The sequence below is a fragment of the Asterias amurensis genome, chromosome 7 (genome assembly GCF_032118995.1).
Source record: "Asterias amurensis chromosome 7, ASM3211899v1".
NCBI classification, from domain to species: Eukaryota; Metazoa; Echinodermata; class Asteroidea; order Forcipulatida; family Asteriidae; genus Asterias; species Asterias amurensis.
In genome coordinates this window covers 7,595,577-7,614,505 of record NC_092654.1, presented here as the reverse complement: position 1 = coordinate 7,614,505, position 18,929 = coordinate 7,595,577, and the positions used below count along the sequence as shown (strand labels likewise).

Here is an 18,929-nt window from a genome sequence, read left to right as displayed (position 1 = left end):
CTGGCTACATACCGTGTATGGCCATTATCTCAAATATAAGTAGAATGTTTGTACAAAGTTGCAAATAAGAACCCAGATTTCCACTCATACTTGGATATGACCACAAGCAGATGATCAAGTGTTTCTTAGTGGTTGGTTATTGTGATAATATGTGGACTTTGGAGGACTAATGCTGGTTGTAAAGTAAGTTAACATTTGGAATGGATTGTATGACAAAACAAGTTGCTTGGCTTGCATGTTTCTTCTGTTACTATCAATCTTTGATTTCTGTTTTCTGTTTTTTATTTATTTATTCTTGTTAACTTGTTGATTATCTTTCTTTCCCTACCAGTTCCTTGTTCTGTCAGTTGTTTCTTTGTATTGTAATATTCTGATCACTTCTTGTGTTGTTTGATTATGTATCTTTTCACTTTGTTTCTGTTCAGTGCTAATTATGATCCAATGTATTAGTTTGATTTGCATGTTGTTAATATTTGTTGTTGTTTTATGACAGAATGGCAATATTGTATGCGAAGCCTTAGATTGTCCACCTCTGCCCTGCCCAAATCCTGTAACGCTATCTGGAGAATGCTGCCCTCAGTGTCTCGGTAAGTTTGTATGGCCCTCAGGTGAAGCCGAATTCGGGCATTTTTTTGTTGGCTTGTTTAGAAAGTTTTCAAACTGGAACTCATTCCTTTTCCTCAAAGACCTCAACCCTTTCCAAGAATCTTTAGTGAATCAGCTGTGCATCTAATGATAGCTGGTCAAGGGTTGTTATTTTATTCCTGTGTGTGATGAAACCTTTATATTTGTGTGACACGTTAGTCAGTTTAAAGGGACACGTTACCTAGGATCGGGCGAGTTGGTCTATGACAACTGTGTGAAACCATTAGTTATGAAATGCATATTTAGAGAAATGTTTTAAACGTAGAATGTAATGATCCACACAAACATGCCTCAAAAGTGCGTGGTTTCTTTTATTCTGCAAACTAACACGCGCGGCCATTTTGTGGAGTCAAAAATTTGACTCCTCAAGATGGTGTGCCGTGTTAGCTTCACGATGTATAAGAAGAACCGTGCAATTTTGAGGCAAATTTGTGTGGATCATTATTATTCTTCATCTTTCCAACCATATGCATTTCATAACTAACAGTTTCAAACACTTTTCATAGACCAAATCGCCTGATCCAAGGCAACGTATCCCTTTGAAGGCACTGAACACTTTTGGTAAATACTCAAAATAATTTGCATAAAAAAAAAATTGAGAGCTGTTGATAGTAAAAAACATTGTGAGAAACAGGTCACTCTTCGATGACCACATAGTCCAAATTTTCACAGATTTGTTATTTTATGCATATGTGAGAATACTGGTCTTTGACAATTGTCAAAGGTGTTCAGTGCCTTTAAAGCTATTGGACACTTTTGGAACACAAAACAAAATAAAAGTTCACAGATTTACAAATACAGAAGGTAATGGTGAAAGACTTCTCTTGAAATGTTATTCTATGAAATGCTTTACTTTTTGAGAAAACATTAAAACAATATCATTTCTTGATATCGAGAATTACGGATTTATTTTGCACACATGTCATGACACGGCGAAACGTGCGGAAACAAGGGAGGGTTTTCCCGTTATTTTCTCCCAACTCCGATGACCAATTGAGCCTAAATTTTCATAGATTTGTTATTTTATATATAAGTTGTAATACATGAAGTGGGCCTTGGATAATACTGTTTACTGAAAGTGTCCAATGGCTTTAAACTAGACACTAATAATCATTGACATTTAAGGGGTTGCATGAATTTCAATTAGTACTTTTGTATTGATAATTGTTTCCGCCTGTGTCAAAACCTAAAGACTTCCAAGTGACATTTGCTATCTATACATCAACCAACCGATTTCTTTGTTTATTTTTCAGAGTGTGAATATCTTGGCAATGTGTTTCGTGATGGAGAAGCATTTAAAGATCCAGGCAATCCTTGTATTGACTGTCTATGCCAACAGGGTCAGGTACAATGTGATTATACCTTCTGCCCACCAGTCAGCTGTGAATACCCAATCACAAGAGATTGCTGTGATGTCTGTGATGGTAAATACTCACGTTTTTATCAAGTATAACTTTACGTTGCATTGTCAAATCATATACCATTGTTTAACAGATTGTCAGTGGTCATTTTCGTTGACACTTTTTAACATGTGTTTTTGCGACAGGATATTACTCAGCTATTTGCACAGTTTCGAGATGTTTTGTTAAAGGGAACTTACACGTTTGGTAATTACTCAAAACAAATATTAACTTAAAAACTGACCTGGTAATGAGCATTGTAGAGCTGTTGATAGCATAAACCATTGTGGGAAACGGCTCCCTCTGAAGTAATCTAGTTTTTGAGAAAGAGGTAATTTCTCACTATTATAATAAAAGACTTCTAGCTAGAAGTCTTTTATTCCTATCTGAAAGCAAGCAAATTCGTCTAATAAGGGTGGTATTTCTCTCATCATTTTCTTGCAACTTCGATGACCAATTTAGCTCAAATTTTCACAGGCTTGTGTTTTTGTGCTTATAATGGGATACACCAAGTGAGAAGACTGGTCTTTGACAATTACCAAACGTGTACCTTCCCTTTAAACAAATTATGCCAGAGGTGGTTGGTTGTCATTTGCATGGAATTAAAGGGCATACGACTGATGTTGTTTTTTATTAAATCAATTTTTAAAGATAAAGTTAAGCTCAAATTAACGCTCAGAATTGAGTTAATGGAAATTATCATGTGTTTTAAACCTCATTTGGAAATTTTTATTTGTGAAGTAGTCGTGCTCATACTTAGAGATCCAAGAACTTGGTCTTAGTACTTGGATGAAATTGACTTTTTTTTATTTAACTTAAATTTTTTTATGAAAAATCTAAACACAAGGCCAAAGGCTTGAAGAAAACACAAGACAATTTAAAGAGAGAGAAAGGCATCTGTTTACATTGCTCTAAAACTGGAATAGATTGCAAGATAGTGAAAAACAAGATATGGAGTTCGAGAGTTTGGCAGTATCCGTGGAAAAAAGCTTTTTGAATATCTCACAGTATTGGCTGTAGGATCAGATACAGTGAAAGGATAAGAAGATGTTGCAAAGCGGATGCTATGAGTGAAGGTACGTACAGAAGGGACAACGAGATCTTCTGTGGACTTACCAAAGAATGAGGTTGAAGAGATGATGCCAGATCTTGTCCAATCGGAATAATAGCTTGCTGCTTAATTCTGTCTAGCAGGGATAAGAAACATGCTAGGGGTTTGGACCCTTTTCATGAAATATGCTTATTACATTCACGCATGCGTACAGACCCTGTTGGTTGGCAAACGCCATAGAACTGTGCACTAAGCAGATGCACAATCGCGTCTGCGTCACGCAGCCATTAACCGTGTACATAACAGCGCGATGTTCCCTCATTTTTACAAACCAAAATGTTAGTGCGCATGCGCTATGTGCAATTTACATATTTCATGAAAAGGGTCCATAGGACTAGTAGATGCATCAGCGATATTCCTGACTGGGGGAATGTTGGCTTTGTAGAGATGGAGCATGTCTTAAGGCGTCAGGTACTGCCAATAATGTTTGAACAGCCAAGATACTGAGATACTTGTTTAGCCATATCAGAAATGTACAAATTCAAGGCGGATAGTATATACCCGTCCTAGAAATACGCATAGGCCATGGAGGCCCTGGCCTTCACCCCATGGCTTGGCCTTGGTGCTCCTCCAAAAGTTTCTCATTGATTTAAAGATATATTGCCCTTTGCAAAATGAAAACGCCCTTGGTCTTTCAAAGATAAAATTCCAGTCCTGCTATATAGGTAGTACATGTATTCAGAATCATGTGCTCCTACATGGTGGTCCAAGTGTTTGTACTCTAGTACTAACCACCTTTGTACTCTGATGTACTTGACACTCCATTGAAAAGTACCTGAATGTAACTCTGGGATACTTCCAATACATGTACATTGCTAGGTTTGGTTTGAATAATTGTGATGTCATGGTATAATAGCTGCCCTTGGTAACTGTGAATAGCCTTTTTTGATCAATCTATAAAAACTGCGCCAGGTGCGAGAGCATTAATGTTTACTCAAGCGATAATTCAATTTCCATAGAACCATTGAATTGAATTTACATATGTAAACTGGACTATAATGCCATGAACTGATGGAACTACATGTATTTCTCATGTGGGATTTTCCAAATTATCCTGTTTGAATCAGTCATACTGATAAAGTTTTTAATCTTAACCACTTGTTGTTGCCTTGAATAGGGTGTTTGTATCGCTCACAAGAATTCCAAAATGGAGAACCATTCTCAGATCCCAACAATCCATGTATTGAGTGCAACTGTTTGGTAAGTGGCTTTATAGTATTGATGAATGTAATTAATACAGCTCTTCAACTCATGTTGCTTTATAGTAGTTGTGATATCCAACCAGTACTGCAAACACAGTAGGCCTAAATGTAGTAACAACAAACTAGATTGACTGTCAACTGTTAACTGCTAATCATTATTAAGGGAATGTGTGGCGAAGAGGTTTTCAACTAGTGGTTTAAACCCCCCAAGGCCTGGTTCTTGAGGTAAATTATCAAGAACCAGGCCTCGGCGGGTTTAAACCACTAGTTGAAAACTTGAAAACCGATTCTACACACTTTGATTCCCATTCATAAACACCTTTTTGGTCAAAAAACATCAACACTTTTTGGTCAAAAAGTAAAATAAGTGCAAAAATTATAATTGTTCAATGATTTCTTTCAACGCAATTCACCCCTCCAGCTATGAAATGGTAAGGCCCTCGGGTAAACAACTCCTTATTAAGGAGATTTCTGTGCGCGTCGTGCGTATCGCGTGATGTGGCACAACTGTTTCAGCCGTTGCTCTCGACCAATAGGAATGAAGAAACTGTCTTATAAGAACAGGTGCAAGCTCGCATGTCACGCCCATGTTTCAACACTTTTTACTGGTGTTATATCATCCGTTCAAACAACCCCTCGTGATGCCCTCCCGACCAATCAGAATGGATAAACTGTCTTAGGTATTTATGAGTGTTGGTTATTAGCATAGATTGATTCTACACAATGTGTTTTGACACAGTTACTACTCAATCAACAACAAAGGAGTAAAATTTTTTGTTGTTTGCATCACACAAGTGAGACAATCTGTCTGATTTCTCATCCATACCCTTATTGCTTTACAGAGCTATAGATAGTTTATTTATTTATTTGTTTATTTCCTTTCCCAGTGTGAGGCAATTCAGTATAAAAACTGTTGCCATTTAGACCCCACATTAGACATAATCACATTATAAAACTAACGATATAAAAATGACGAACTAAGCGTGAATTTGTAGGGATGTTTAAAGGGAAAATAAAAGCAATATAAACAAAAAGAAGAGTAAAATGTTACTAGAGTAAAATCAACATATATAGTTCCCACTTGATGTCACACAGTGGTTTGTTGTCAGTCTTTATGTGCCATTTTATAACTTTTGTATGCACAACTATGGGTTTTACGGGCGGTGTGCAGTAGTTTAATCAAATTCCTGGGATAGTTGGTCTTAAAACCACTTGACGCGTCCCAAAGCCATAACTCAAGTTATGCCCATAAAGTTGGTGTTTATAGAACTATAGATATTAGGACGCTGCCCAGATTTTGCTGACGCAACACTGTATTACAAAGTGACATTGCCAACCTGCATGAGTGTGTTGAATAAAGGCCTCGTGCACTGTATCCATCAAGCCCTCATACACTATTCATTGCATTCAATGCCTGCTGTCCCCTCTGAGGGTGGCTAATGTTTGCCACGTGGCTGAGCTTAAAAACCAATGAACCAAGGCATTTCAAGTGTTATCCATTGTATGTACATGTAGTCTCAAGCTCAGGGATGTGATTTTTCATTTTTTTACCAAAAGTCTGTGTTTTAACACCCCCCATTTAATTTGTTTTCTTCATTTAGATCAAATCATAAAAACAAAGGTAAAATCATATAGAATGCCCAGATTGCAGAAAAGGGTTTTTAAAACCAAAGGTAATTGTATGTAAGCAGGCTTAATGCTCACAAGCTTTTGCGCTCTCTAAAGCTTTCATGTTTTGAGCTGGTTCTTTTTAATCAGCCTATCACACCCCTAAAGCTCAGTGTGATGGTAAATGTCCAGTTTGATAACTTTTATTGCCAAAATTGAAAGAGCAAAACTTTGAAAACAACAGGCTCGTCAGGATTTTAATCAGATTTGATGTTTTTTGCACAGATCTCCTTTTACATTTACTAGGATTCAAGGGATAAAAGACCCTCTGTGTACAAAACTCAATTCATATACTACTAAACAGTTTCTCTCCTATTGGTGGAGAGCGCGTCACGTGGGTGTGTATAAACCTTTGTTTATGACCAGTAAAAAGTGTAAATTCATGGGCATGACACGCGACCTTGCACCTGTTCTTTTAAGACAGTTTCTTCATTCCTATTGGTCGAGAGCAACGGCTGAAACAGTTGTGCCACAATACGCGTGATGCGCACATCATTCCCTTATAAGGAGTTGTTTACCCGAGGGCGGCGGAGGGCTTCACCATTGTTGTGTTGAAAGAAATCATTTAACCTTTATAATTTTTGCATTTATTTTACTTTTTGACCAAAACGTGTTGATGTTTTTGACTGAAAAGGTATTTATGAATGGGAATCAAAGTGTGTTGAATCGGTTTTCAACTAGTGGTTTAAACCCGCTGAGGCCTGGTTCTTGATAGTTTACCTCGACTTCGTCTCGGTAAAATTATCAAGAACCAGACCTCGTTGGGATTAAACCACTAGATGAAAATCTCTTCACCACACATTGATTCCCTTACATGTAGTTATATTTGTGGTGGTTTAGAAAGCCTGTGATTCTATTAGTATGTTGTTACGTGCGCCTAATTCATTACAATGTCAAAAAGGAACTAAGGCACGACAGAGACATTTGACAAGGAAGAGTGAAACCTAACCAGCGATTATATTCAAACAACAATATTTTATACTCAAACAACAATATTTAAAGCAATAGAACAATTAATAATGTACATGGCAGATTTAATACAATTCAAATAAAAGACCCTAAGATTATAGCTACCGGAAGTTTGATGACTGGGTTTGATGTGCTGGTTACACGGTGTCTCTTCTAAATTGACGTCTGGCACTAGATTGGTACATCTGGGGAGAGCCTCAAACCTGGCATGGGTTTAGGCCATCTAGGAAGAGCCTCAAAACCGGGCGTGGGTTTTAGGCCATCGGAGCGCAAGAACCGGGTGGTTCAAGCCATCAACTTGAAGGAGAAAGAGCACAGTTTTGACTGACTGTCTCTGTGCAAGAACCGGTTGGTTCAATCCATCAACTTGAAGGAGAAAGAGCACAGTTGGGCCAATCAGAATAGTTATTGTTACAAAATTGGTCGAAAGAAGTTACTGAAAATCAAAATTCATTATTTATAAAAAATAACTACGAGACGGACCATACACACGTGGCATGCACGAAGCAAACCTGCGGCATTTCCACGCGTATCTCTTGGCCGATCCAAGATTATTATCCCAACTGGGAACCTGCATGACCACCCGAGTACAATTACGGCCAACTCATTGCGTGATGATCAGGCAGACCCATTTCCGATCGATCGCTCCCATCCTGTGTACTAGGCCATAGACTCTGAGAAAGGACAACGTTGCTCTATGCGGAGCTAGCTCGAGGACCCAACCAACCAAATGGCCCACATGTGTTTTGGGGTCCCCAATCGGTGTGCATGTGATGTGCGGAAGCGGAGAGTAAAATACTCCCAATTCTCTGTGGCTGATGCAGATAAATAACCAAAGTCTTAGTCTCGTGGAAGGAAGTTGCGTTGCGGATCATACACTGTGAGTTCTAAATCGGGGACTTAATTCTTACTCGGCCGTAAAGCGACATTTGAAAATCAAAGTTAAGGGTGGGCGAATTTTTTTTGTTAAAGTAGATAAAAACTGAGTCCAGTCCATTTAATTCCCCCTTTGAAGGATTAAATACATGCATTGGGTCAATCAATCACACTTCCCAAATACATGATTATCTTATTGTTGTATGACACACCTTTGTTCCTGATGGTCTTACTTTACTAGTGTCTAGACAGTCAGACTAGAACTGTCTAGACAGAGGTCAGTCTATTTTTAGAAAGAAGAGGGCATCAGTATTTTTAAGTAGTGTAATACATGTAGCAGTATAAACAATATCAATATCATTTGGTTTTATCCTTATTTTCATCAGGACAATATTCATAATTTAAAGGCAAGTAATGCCCCTTAAATATCCTAGATTGCATAAGAGCATCTAATGTTAGTTAACGATAACAACAAATTAAAAAACGATTGTTTAAAGGCAAACTTGGTAAAAATAATGTGTAATGTGTCCTAGATAGCACCGGAGGGCACCCAATGTTAAACACAAATTCGTAGGGCCCTAAAATGGGTTCATGGGGTCTGGAACCCATGCCAATATTATAAGGTAGCCCACACCTCTTCATGTCATAGAGAAAAAAACATGCTGAAATGTTTTACTTGCTAGAACGTTTAAAGCAATCGCACAACATCGGTAAACAGTATCGTCCAAAGGCCCACACTTCGTGTATCACAACTTGTATATAAAATAACAAACCTGTGGAAATTTAGGCTCAATCGGTTATCGGAGTCGGGAGAAAATAACAGGAAAAACCCGCCCTGGTTTCCGCACGATTCGCCGTGTCATGACATGTGTTTAAAATAAATCCGTTATTTTCGATATCGAGAATTTATAATTGTTTGAATGTTTTCTCAAAAAGTAAAGCATTTTATGGAGTACTATTTCAAGGGAAGTCTTTTGCCATTACCTTTTGTAAACCCTGTAAGCTATTTGTAAATCTGTGAACTTTTAATTTTTGTTCTGTTCAGACAGTGTCCAATGGCTTTAATGTCTACTTACAGTTGCTAACTAATTCGACCAAACTAAGTGCATTGTATTTTATTTGTCACAAGTATTGCCCGCTTCTTATTTACATACAAAACGGCAAAGCAGCTTAGCTTGAATTTAGTTTTTATCATTTCATTTCAATAATAAATAAAAGCAAAGAACACATTTAAAAAGGTACGGCACAACCATTCTCATGGGTGGCTTCTAATAGTGCATAAGTATGTACAACTTAGGAGTGTAATACATCTTTACAGAAAATCTACTGCAAACAACCATGCAAGGCACGTTAGAATCACCATACGGACTGATCCATTATGCTGTTGACCATTGGCCCTTGGTCCGGTAGTTTCAGCCTCTTCGGTAGCTGCAAAGAAATTATCATTGGATAAGAACTTATGCCTAACATTTTGATAAACATGCAAGCCTATAATGTCCCTCTCTTTTCCTGTATAAAATTTCATGTATTTAGACCACCATCCATAGGCCTATTTACAAATTGTCACAAACCTTCATGGTCCACAAACATGTCTATTTTTAATCATCTCCAACACTCCATAATTTGATGATATTTGTTACTACTTACCATTGGCCCTCGGTCCTGTAGTTTCAGGCTCTTTGGTAACTGCAAAGAAATTGTCAAAGGATAAGAACTTATGCAGAAAATTCCTGTGTACAAAATTGCAAAATGAAGTGTCAAATTTTGATCGCACAGATGACGGAACATGCTCTTTGATCCTTTGAGGTGGTTTCTGATGGCAACTTTCTCCTGACTTTTTTGAGGAAAGGTTTTTAAGTCTGGATTTGGACATTTTGTATTGCATTCAAGAGTGTTGAGAAAAACAAATGGCAGATGGATTTTACACAGGTTGTTGGCAATTCCTTAAACGTGGCGAGTGCCACAGAAAGTAAAGTACGTCAAGCTTTTAGTACATGTTGCAGGTGAGCACTGAAGAGGTGGATGTTTAAAAATTATTACACTTAATATATAAAAAGGCAAATCTGTCCTCGGATGATCCAAAAATACCGCCCTCCCTCTCCCTGTCTAGGAAACCAAAGTAACTTAATTGAGAGTACAATCAATGTATTTAAGTATTCAAATTTCACATCTCTAACATTTTGATAAATATGCAAACCTATAATGTCCCTCTCCTGTATAAAATTTCATGTATTTAGACCACCATCCATAGGTCTATTTACAAATTGTCCCAAACCTTCACAGTCCACAAACATGTCTATTTTAATCATCTCCAACACTCCATAATTGATGTTTTTGAGGGTATCTTTGGTGTAGAGTTGGACGCGCCAGAACCGGCAGCCCCTCGCGATTTGGTCTCCGCAAATTTCCTCATTTCATCGAATTTGGCCTTCTGTCGATCTTCTGTCGATCTTCGAACTCTAACAGTAGTTGTGCTTCACACCTACGGTGAAACTGATAAACCTTTTGGATCCAGTATTGCTCAAGATCACTGTGTATTCTGCTTGCATTTTTCTGATCGTCATACAAACATGCAAGGACCGCCATGACACACCTTGTGCATGTATTGTGGAGCTGCAGTCTGCTTGCACTTGCAGCTATTTGTACTGAGCCAGTCATGTCAAACTCACTGCAGCACATACTGCACTATGACAGCAACAGCCTAAGGGATATCAGAGCCATCATGACTCCTCAACAGCTAACATTACCCAGAGACGTGTTTGCTTCTATCAAGAGCCATGGAATCGGTAAGTGGCGTCGTGTTCACAGGGGTTGTCGGGCTGGTAAGCAAAAAGTCAGAGGATATTCTACAATTGATATTCATAATCAGCGTCACAGTTGTAATGCACTTATGACAAAACTTGGTTTGCTGAATTGCCAGTCGGCATGTAATAAAGCTAGCTTGATCAAGGACCACATTATAGACCACGACATTGATATATTGGCTCTCACAGAAACCTGGTTTAAATCCGAGAATGACCAAAACAGTGCAAACAGTGCAAACCATGTCCACGCCCACAGAAAAGGCAGGAGAGGAGGTGGTGTTGCCCTGCTGTGTAAATCGGGACTCACCGCGTCTGTTTCTAAGCAACCACCTGACAACCAGACGCTATCCCCTTCTTCCTTTGAACACATCACAGTTGACATTATTCACAACAATCACCACTTAAGTGTCACTGTTCTTTACAAACCTCCACCTTCACAGCGACGTCGAGTCCCATTCAGTCGGTTCATAGAAGAATTCACTGAGCTACTGAATCAGCAGGTGCTCTTCAACGGAACTCCCATTATTCTGGGTGATTTTAACATTCACTGGGACAACAATACATCCGAAACTAATCACTTCCGAGACCTTCTTCAGCAGTATGGTATGCAGCAATTGGTGAATTTCAAAACACACACATCTGGCCATACCATTGATCTCGTGATTGTTCGCCAATCAGACAACCTCTTCAAGTCAATTCTTCCATCTGAGTTTGTGTCTGACCACTGTGCGGTCCACTGCCTCCTGGATCTCCACAAACCGCAGCACACTAAAAGACTGGTATCCTACCGCAAAATCAAATCCATTAACTTGGAAAGCTTTAGGAATGACGTCATCGCCTCTTCCATTTGTACTGATCCCGCCACTACACTTGATGACCTCACTGATCAGTATAATTCCGTCCTTGCCCAACTTGTCAACTCCCATGCCCCAATAAAGACTTGTCAGATCGTCGAACGGCCCGCAGTCCCGTGGTACAACAAAGATATCGCTATCGCCAAGCAACGGCGCCGCCAACTGGAAAGAAAGTGGCGGAAAACCAACCTCAAGATTGACCATGATATGTTCAAGTCACAGCGGGATAAGGTCAAACATATTTTTACTGCTGCTAAGTCAAAATACTATCATGGACAAATCCGCGACTGTCAGGGTAACCAGAAATCCCTATTTCAGATAACAAACCGCCTCATGAACAGGAAACCAACACCCAAGCTACCTGTTCATTCATCCCTCAAAGAACTCGTGACCAGGTTCTCCGGCTATTTTACCGACAAGATCCAGCAAATTAGAGACGGTCTACAGCCAGAGAGTTATGGACCCTCCATACCTGCATCTTCAGACAACCTTGAAAATCTGCAGCCCTGTCAGGATGTGCTCACTTCATTCACCCTGGCCTCGGAACTCGAGATTGCTAAACTCATTAGGGCCTCCCCCACAAAATCATGCTCGCTGGACCCACTACCTACATCTTTGGTCAAGGCAAGCTTGGAAACAATTGTGGGTCATATAACCAAGATCACGAACATGTCACTCAGCACTGGTAGTTTTCCGAGATGTTTTAAAACGGCTCTGGTTACCCCAGCCATCAAGAAACAAGCCCTGGACTCTAATGACTTGAACAATTATCGTCCTATATCCAACCTGTCTTTTGTGTCAAAGGTCGTCGAGAAGGTAGTAGCAAGCAGGTTAAATGCACATGTAGATCGACATGAGTTGCACGAGAGCCAACAATCTGCTTACAAGCAATTTCATAGTGTCGAGACTGCCCTCTTAAAAGTCCACAACGACATCATGTGTGCAGTTGACAACAAAAAGGTTGTACTGCTAGTCTTGCTCGATCTCTCGTCGGCCTTTGACACAATTGACCACAAATTATTGCTTCACAGATTGTATAATTATTTTGGCATCCAAGGCTCTGCCCTATCCTGGTTTAAGTCTTATCTACATGATCGTTCTCAGATCATCAAAATACAAGACGAGGCTTCGGCTGTGGCCAAGGTTCCTTACGGAATACCTCAGGGCTCTGTCCTCGGCCCGGTGCTTTTCACACTTTACACTTCGCCTCTTGGTCAAATTGCTCGTAACCATGGTTTACAATGTCACTTTTACGCAGAAGACTCTCAATTATACACTACATTCTGCCCCACTGTCACAGGTGATGATTCCAAAGTGCTTGATGTACTCACTAACTGCCTCACTGATATCCAAACATGGATGTCAGTTAATTTTCTCAAATTCAATCCTCATAAGACTGAGTTTCTTGTCATATCTTCCCCTCACTTCCGACACAAGGTACAAATACAGGACATACAGGTTGGGGATGCTCATGTTCAACCAAGCTCAGATGCCCGCAACCTAGGCGTGCTTTTTGACCAAAGCATGGACCTCAAGAAGTACGTCTCTAATACCTGTCGGACCTCTTACATGTTTCTTAGGCGTATAGCTGCAATTCGACACTTACTCACTACTAGCGCAGCAGAACAGCTTATTCATGCTTTCATCACTAGTAGGCTTGACTTCTGCAATAGTCTCCTGGCCGGGCTTCCTAAAAACACACTTCATCGCCTACAATCTGTCCAAAATGCCGCAGCAAGATTACTGACCGGTACCAAAATATCTTCACACATTTCTCCTATTCTACACAATCTCCACTGGTTACCCATTCATTCCAGAATCCAATACAAGATCATCCTTCTGACATTCAAGGCTCTCCATGGACTATCCCCTACCTACGTACAGAACATGATTCGGCCCCGTAGTGCCAGGCCGGGTCTGAGGTCATCTGGCAGCATGCTCTATGTTCCTCTGACCCGTTTATCCAGCTATGGGGACAGGGCATTCAGTAACATTTCACCACGCCTCTGGAACTCTCTGCCTCAACATCTCAAGGACACACATGACATCTCTCAATTCCAACATTCTCTCAAAACCCATCTCTTCAGATTAGCCTTTGCAGATATTGAGTGAAGTTTTTTTTCTTGTTCTTTGACCAGCGCCTTTGAATGTTCCACAGATTTAGTGCGCTTTATAAATGCTGTATTATTATTATTATTATTATTATTATTATTATCTTTGATGATATTTGTAACTTACCAGTGTCAGGTTTTCTGGTAGGCAGTATTGGAGGCTTGACTGTATAATTTTGCTGGAAGCCTGGTTGAAGAAATTGGTGGTACAAAACACACTCCATTACTTGGTTCTGTGTGAGGTGTATTGGATTGTACTCTATTATGTACTGCTGCAGCTGGTCAATTTTAGTTAGCCCTGTCTCTTGCACTTTAGTGTTATTTATGACACAGTTCAATACAGTCAAGCAGTCCGAGGAATAATTACATTGCACCGCATACAATGATAGAGTGGTGTTAACTGGAGTGATTTGGCACACCAGCTCTTCATTTTTCACACATACCACAATGTGACAGGTTTCCTGACGAAGTCTACTCTCGAGTGATGCGATACAGACCAAACTCAAATCCTCAGTAAGTCCCTTTGTAAATACGAGTGTTAAAAATTTTCCGGATGAATTGTGCTGAGGATCAATTTCTATACCATTTGCCGTGGTAGGTAGAACGACGCTAGTCCCATTGTATATTTTCAGTTCAACATCACCACTATCTGGAGATTCGTAGATACATTGAAACCGGGTTGGTTTGTCACCAATATGAGTGACAATATGTTGACATTGAGGTTGAACTAGTTCAACAGATAAATGCACAAAGGTTAAAATTATTCCAGAAAGAATAAACGAAACTTTTGTGAAAGCCATCTTGATGCATTGATGCGTTAAGTGGAAATGGGAGAGACGGGGTGGTTGTGGTACCAGACCGGCTTTTTTAGTCTGGTAAAAAGTTGGGCCCAATTAAAGAAGTAACTAACTGAGAATAGTGCTCAAATAATTAATTTACTAAGAGCCACAAAAAAAAAAAAAAACCTGGAGGCTACCAGTCCTAGGCAAAGAAAAAAAATTAACTTAAGTCTACAAAGAAAACAAATGGGCTACTTTGGTATTTGTTTTTTCAGTGTTGTGTACATGGTTAAAGGAAAGCAACATGGATGGGAAATGGTGGGAAATTTGAAATCTGCTTTTAACTTTTTCAGTGCTAGGTTGTACATGTATGTATAATATATTTTATGTGCTCCAAAAGCACCATTATCGTACAGTACATTACAACTACAGTGTATCTTTTGTACTCAGAAAGTGGCATCAATTGTAGGCCCTACATGTACAACCCATAATATCTTACAAGTACTCCACTGACTCCCGATCAAACTGCGTATCACTTATAAGTTCAAATTCATCATTTGCAAATCTTCATAGCACATCTCCTGTCTATATATGATCTTCTTCATAAGTAATATTCCCGTTTGTCATTTTCTTTCTGCTGGTCATTCCTTTCTGATGCAGACTACTTTTTCCACTAAGTTCACGTCAAACGGCCTATAACTTCATTGCGAATTGTTTGTAATGGAATGACTTACCCTTTCATACTTGCAAAGCTTACTCTCTTCAAATTTCAAGGGACTTTAAAAGACTCATTTGTTTGACTCTTTATTTTGTTAACTAGTGCTTTATATATTTAATGTAATTGTTTTATGTTATGTGTTGCAAGTAGAGGCTCCTGCATTATGTGCTATTTAAATGTTTTGTATCATTTTGTTATTAATATACATGTTATTACAAGAGGGCATTATCACTCAGACAGCTTTTTAAAATATGATGGCGTAATTATTGGAAAGGGGACATATGTGAATAGTCATTTTTTACATATGAACCATGTCTGAATACTCTTTCATATTTGCTACAGATGCCAAAGCGAGGCTCTGGAATATCTGTTCAATCTTCAAGTTGTATGTAGGAAGCTTGGGAATTTGTTTCAAGCGTTTGATGTCTAAATTGCTAAAATCTATTGTGTAGCTATGAGTTAACATTTGTAATTTGTGTTAATAACTACTAATAAGTGATGCCATTATAGCATTTTAATTTTTAAGTACAGGTAGAAAGTAAGGTCTAGATGTAGGAGAAGTGTTTAGTCTCTTTGAGAAGGTTCATTGAGAAGAAGAAAAAGATGAAAAAAAAAACGCCAAACCCTAAATTCAGTGTTAGTGACATCAATAGAAAAACATCAGTTAGCAAACCGTTAAGTTTGTGTAAAACCGGCTGTTTTCACACCCAAAGAATCATGAATAAAGCTTCATGATATTATTTGCATTTGAACTTCTGTTTTGCATTTGAAAAACAGGTTAGATCAGGTCACCAAGGTATACAAATATTTCAGCCTTTAAGGATGTGTGATGACTAAGAGTAAGTAATTGTTATAAGTAAGAGGTGATTTAGCTGAAAATATACCTGTTACTATCCCCATAAAGTATTTGAAAAAAATTGTTTCTTTTAAAATAATGCTCTCTGTATAAAACAGCCTTCCAGAAGCCTAAAGAATTTCCTTCTCATATCGGCTTCACACCCTAAACTAAAGCTATTTTTCAAAGTATCTTTTGGGTCATCTTGGTAATGTAAAGGAGATTGAACAATTGTTTTGTCTAAAATTGATTTTGTTGTCTTTGAAATGTTTGTTTTCAGTCTGGCAATGTTCATTGCAACATGCGTGAATGCCCTCCTCTTCCTGATAATTGTGAACAGTTTTACACACCAGAAGGGGAATGCTGTCCAATCTGCACTGCAATCAAAGGTAGAGTAAGGGCCATGTCACACAAGGCAATTTACAACCAGTTCCAGGCAATCTCCAAGGAGAAAGGGCGTTCACATCTGAATGTTCACCTATTCTTCTTGTGGATCGTAATACAATATTTAAAAAAATTACCCGTGTGCTACCATGTGGTCCTGTAGCATGCGCTGCAGTTGGTTACCTCCAAGTTGCCTGCAAAAGTTGCCTCGTGTGACAAGGCCCTAATGCTACAATCTCACCAAAGTACATGTACAGCAAATGATCTGGGCCCAATTTCATGGCTCTGCTTGCCACGGAATTCTCTGAAATTTCTGCGCTAGCTGTGTAAGTGAAGAGTGCTTAGTAAAAAATAGTACGCATCCGACAAGCCAAAAGTCCCTGCTTATTGTACCTGTCAAATCCCTTGAATAAAACGCAGAATTTCCTGATTCTGCAAGCGCAGATTCTTTGCTTGCGGAAGCAGAGCCATGAATTTCGGCCATGCATACTTGGGTTACAGACACAAAACTTAAAGACTTTCTTTAAAGAACTAAGAATTATGTGTATTTCTGAAAGGAATGGATTTGGTGTTTACATTGTCTGTGGCATAACAAGGCCGAGCGGAGAAGAACATTGGACTTGAGCTTGAGTCGGGTTCGAGTCCTGGCCATGACACTTGAATCCTTGAGCTGTAGGTTCCATGTACTAGGATAGTGCACATGAAAGAACCGAGAACACTCATCGTGGAAGAGTAGGGGTCAACCCCTTTGTTTCTGGTTCATTGCAAATACCCTTGTTTAATGGTTTTCTCAGGCTTGTGAGCTACAATGATTAAGTTCACTTTTGAGGCATCCTTGGTTTCATTACCAGAAATATATAATAATTTGTGATGGAGCTGATACTGCTGGACTGTTTAAAGATTGATTTTGGGGGTTGAACAAAGAATTGAATAGAATGGGATTGGAACCAGCAATCTCTGGATTAACAGGTCGGTGCTCTACCAACTGAGCTGTATCTAGTCCTACATTGGCGGTCTCCCTATTTTGTCAATATCTTTGTTCTGTTTAAAGATTCCAACTCTTGTGCCTGTATTTTCTCTTCCAACAGAAAAGTCTTGTGTATATGGAGACGTTGAATACCAAAGTGGTGATACTTTCTTGAATCCTATTAATGCTTGTGAGGAATGTAGATGTAAAGATAAGAAGGTAACATGTAAAGGACGAGAGTGTCCTGGACAAGGAAACTGTCAACATCCATATGATGGAGAATGTTGTCCTGTATGCGATGGTGAGTACACTAGTTATGCCCGGATTATACTTAATGCGAATGCGATATGAGTTTTGACGTCACAAATAAAAATAAACAATAAAACCAATTACTTCGCACCAGTTGAAATGTGCTCAACATTCGCTGCAAAAACAGCCCTGTGAAGTAAAAACTTGTATTGCAATCGCTCTCGCAGGAATTATGTATGCTGTCCTGTTTAAAGATTGATTAGGGTGTCACAGTTGGCTTGTGCATAAAGTGCTTGCCTCTCACCAAGGTGACCCCGGTTCGATAATTATGTGAGTTGAGTGGTGCGTTGGTTCTCTGCTGTGCCACGAGGGTTTTTCCAGACTATTTGGTTTTCCGCCCTCGAGAAAAATCAAACACTTTTGATCTCTGGCTGTGCTCCATGGTCATAATGGGTTAATGTGGCTGGCAGCCAAAGGCGCCCTTGCATGCCTGCTTCTCGAACACAATGTAGCCGCGTCCTTCGCAATTCAGCTCTTAGCTGCGAGTAAGGATGATTAGCCCCCCAAATTATTATTTTGAACCAGGCTGAGGTCTTGTTTCTTGGAGCAAGATGTGGCCCTAAACAATAGGTACATGTATCAGCATGGTGTAATAATTTGATGATTTAAAATGCGTGACTTCAAAATGCTGAAGGATGGATGTTTTAAAGTGGCCTTAAGTCAAATTCAGTTTGATGGTGCACTCACTTTTCAATAGATTGAGTCCATGTGAAAGTGCCAAAAGTTCCAAGTCTCTTACATCACACTCACTGAGTTTTTAAAATTTCATTGTGTTTAATACCCTTCCTTTCCCTATCTAATTGAAAATAAGTATTCATAAATACCCCAGACAGTTTCTCTACTCCTATTGGTGGAGAGCGTGTCACGTAGGGGTGTTTAAACGGTTGATAATGACCAGTGTTTATAACTGGCTGGCTTCCGCGTGTCAGGCGCGCAAGATCATCATGCGGAACGCAATTCATAGCTATTAGTAAGAGTGCGTAATCTACTTCTAAGCACGCGCACGTAATCTGTTTCTAAGCGCATGCATACACACAACCCACGCGCAACAGACTCTTCACAAAGTTTTTGAAAAAAATATTTCAAACCTCAAATTTTCAACTGTTAAAGTGTCTGTAATTGTATTTTGTTAACGTTTTTTAACAAAAGGGTATTATTTTATGAATGAAAATAAAAGAGTAGTGACTCGTTCTTAAACGTCCGTTTAAAACCTTGCAGGGTCGTTGCCATGCGCTAACGGCCCTCGCCTTCGGCTCGGGCAATTCGACCCTGCCGGCTTTAAACGGCCGTGTAAGAA

General features: G+C 39.3%; 2 protein-coding genes across 7 annotated transcripts in view; one reads left to right on the top strand and one right to left on the bottom strand.

The window, feature by feature from the left end:
* Positions 1-18,929, top strand: part of LOC139939414 (kielin/chordin-like protein) — a 107,700-nt gene that overhangs the window by 43,909 nt on the left and 44,862 nt on the right. For all 6 annotated transcript variants that reach the window (XM_071935277.1, XM_071935280.1, XM_071935279.1 and 3 more), the window contains 5 exons: positions 494-587; positions 1,899-2,069; positions 4,274-4,356; positions 16,253-16,361; positions 17,445-17,624. In XM_071935277.1, coding sequence (XP_071791378.1) covers positions 494-587; positions 1,899-2,069; positions 4,274-4,356; positions 16,253-16,361; positions 17,445-17,624 — 637 coding nt within the window. The remainder of the gene's footprint in view (positions 1-493; positions 588-1,898; positions 2,070-4,273; positions 4,357-16,252; positions 16,362-17,444; positions 17,625-18,929) is intronic.
* On the bottom strand, positions 7,061-14,440 carry LOC139939416 (uncharacterized). Its single transcript, XM_071935282.1, has 3 exons — positions 13,768-14,440; positions 9,519-9,557; positions 7,061-9,299 (listed from the first exon to the last, which is right to left on the bottom strand). The coding sequence occupies exons 1-3, from the start codon at positions 14,438-14,440 to the stop codon at positions 9,184-9,186; spliced, it is 828 nt and encodes a 275-aa protein (XP_071791383.1). The 3' UTR covers positions 7,061-9,183.